The 2,324-nt window shown below is 51.9% G+C and overlaps 1 protein-coding gene across 1 annotated transcript; it reads left to right on the top strand.

Annotated features, from left to right (window-relative positions):
• Positions 1 to 509: 509 nt before the first annotated feature.
• LOC127763709 (probable long-chain-alcohol O-fatty-acyltransferase 4) lies at positions 510 to 2,053 on the top strand. Its single transcript, XM_052288490.1, has one exon. It carries the CDS (start codon positions 691 to 693, stop codon positions 1,747 to 1,749), a length of 1,059 nt encoding a protein of 352 aa, XP_052144450.1. The 5' UTR covers positions 510 to 690; the 3' UTR covers positions 1,750 to 2,053.
• Positions 2,054 to 2,324: the final 271 nt, after the last annotated feature.

Below are 2,324 nucleotides of genomic sequence, written 5' to 3'. Positions count from 1 at the left end.
TGTTCTATGGCAGGACCTAGAGTACCGAGTAAGGATTATCATATAATAGATTAGCAAACTAATACCAAGTCCGATTAGGTTTTTCGATTCTCTTTGTAACCCTATCCCCTACCTATATAAGGTGGACAGGGAGCCCTCCAAGAACATATAGCGAGATAAGCACTATCAAATCGTTAGATCAATATACACCCGATGGATACTATCGGACTTCCTCAATCATGAGTAAGGTATTACCTCTCATCGAAAGTGTTTGGATCTGTTTAAATTATTGTCTTTACATCCATTTAATTTTAGGTCTAGTACACTACTCTTTTATTATTGCCGATTTCCAAAATCTATAATAATAATTGTGACTGCTGCACTATACGGAGGCTACTGAGATGGGAAAGTGTTAGTCACATTGCCTGCCTATGTCGAATAAGATAGTCATATTTATACATTTTTTTGCCATTCAAGAATCATTTGATTTTTCTTACTAATCCATTGTCATCAGATGTTGAACGGGAGCATAGCCTCAACTTGCAATTTTTTGAAAAGAAAAAAGAAACAGCAAGCTTTACTGGAAGTGAAGTGCAAACCTTCGGAAAAAAAAAGCTGCAACTTTCCTGTTTTAAATTGTGATATATTTTGCTATCGCCGCCTACTGTATGAATCTAAGGGAGTGGCGTTCTGTCGACCGTCTGCGAGCGAATGGCCACGGCTGTGATGGACAGCGAGCTCGGCAGCCTCGTCAAGGTGTCTGCGGCGGTGTGGGCGGCAATGTTCTACGCCCGCCTCGCCGCCGCAAGCCTTCGCCCCGGCGCTCCCCGCCTCGCCGCGCTCCTTCCCGTAGTCGCGCTCTTCTGCGTGGTCCCCTTCTCCTTCTCCACCACCACTTTCCGCGGCTGCTCTGCCTTCTTCCTCAGCTGGCTCGGCGTCTTCAAGCTGCTCCTACTCGCCGCGGGCCGAGGGCCCCTCAACCCCACGCATCCCCTCCATCACTTCGTCTTCTCGGCCTCCCTCCCCGTCAAGCTCCGGCACCTCGCATCCGCCAAGCCGGCCAAAGGTGTAGATCCAGCTCCGGCCAACGAGAGCGCGGCGGGCAAGATCCTCGTCTCCGGCGCCGTCATCCCCCTCATCATCTACACGTACCAGTTCAAGAACGCCATGAGCCGGTACCAGCTCCTCATCCTCTACACCGGGCACATCTACTTCTCCCTGCAGCTCCTCCTGGCCGTCGTCCACGGGCTGATCCATGGCGTGCTCGGGATGGAGATGGAGCCGCAGGTGGACCGGCCGTACCTGGCGTCGTCGCTGCGGGACTTCTGGGGCAGGCGGTGGAACCTCATGGTGCCGGCCATCCTCCGGCCTTCGGTGTACCGCCCGGTGAGGGCGCGTCTCGGCGACGCGGCTGGCGTCCTCGCGGCGTTCCTCGTCTCCGGGCTCATGCACGAGGCGATGTTCTTCTACATCATGTGGCGTCCCCCGAGCGGCGAGGTGACCGTGTTCTTCCTCCTGCACGGCGTGTGCACGGCCGCGGAAGCGTGGTGGGCGCGGCACGCGGGGTGGTGGCGCCCGCCGCGCGCGGCCGCCGTGCCGCTGACTCTGGCGTTCGTGGCCGGGACGGGGTTCTGGCTCTTCTTCCCGGCCATGATCAAGGCTGGCCTGGACGAGATGGTGCTGCACGAGTGCCAGGGCATGGTGGCCGTCATGGAGCAGTCCGGCCGGTGGCTCGCCGGCGCCACCAATCTCACCTTCGCGACACGCTGACCAGAGGAAATGAAAGAATGGGACGTGAGCCACACCATTACTACGATCTGACGAAACCTGTTGCATCGCGACGATTCTGACAGGATGCTGCCGTTTGTGATTTTTTCCGATTTGGGAAATTAAATACTCGAGCCGTTCACATGGCCAGCTTGGACAGCACTGGGTGTTTGCATCGTCTGGGGGTCTGGGCTGTGATGCCAGCTAGTATTATGCTAGATCGATCGTGTTAACAGGGGTTAAAGAAGCATTGATTCGGTTGGAAAATATCTTTACCATTTTTTATTGTACGTTTTCAGCTTTGCTATTTATCAATCCATTTGATTTTTTTTCTTATTATCAGCCATCTACACTATTAGCCCTAGTTTTGAACAACAAAAACCTACTATGTTTTCTTGTATCAATCCCTGAATTAAAAGTTGGTATACACATTTATAGCTAGTAGAAAATTTCAAAATGAATTTAGGCTAAAATAGTTTAATATCTTTACAAGGACCAATAGGGTCTTATCCTATCATATAAGTAGTAGCGGAAACCAAAATAGTAATAGGCCCAAGCGACATGCCCACAGGCAGTTC

This window comes from Oryza glaberrima, chromosome 2 (genome assembly GCF_000147395.1).
Source record: "Oryza glaberrima chromosome 2, OglaRS2, whole genome shotgun sequence".
NCBI lineage: Eukaryota > Viridiplantae > Streptophyta > Magnoliopsida > Poales > Poaceae > Oryza > Oryza glaberrima.
The sequence above is the reverse complement of the archived record's forward strand: the minus strand, read 5'-3'. Positions and strand labels throughout refer to the sequence as shown.

Bases quoted from the DNA above. Each gene is read 5' to 3' on its own strand.
- LOC127763709 (XM_052288490.1), top strand. From the start codon at position 691: ATGGCCACGGCTGTGATGGACAGCGAGCTCGGCAGCCTCGTCAAGGTG.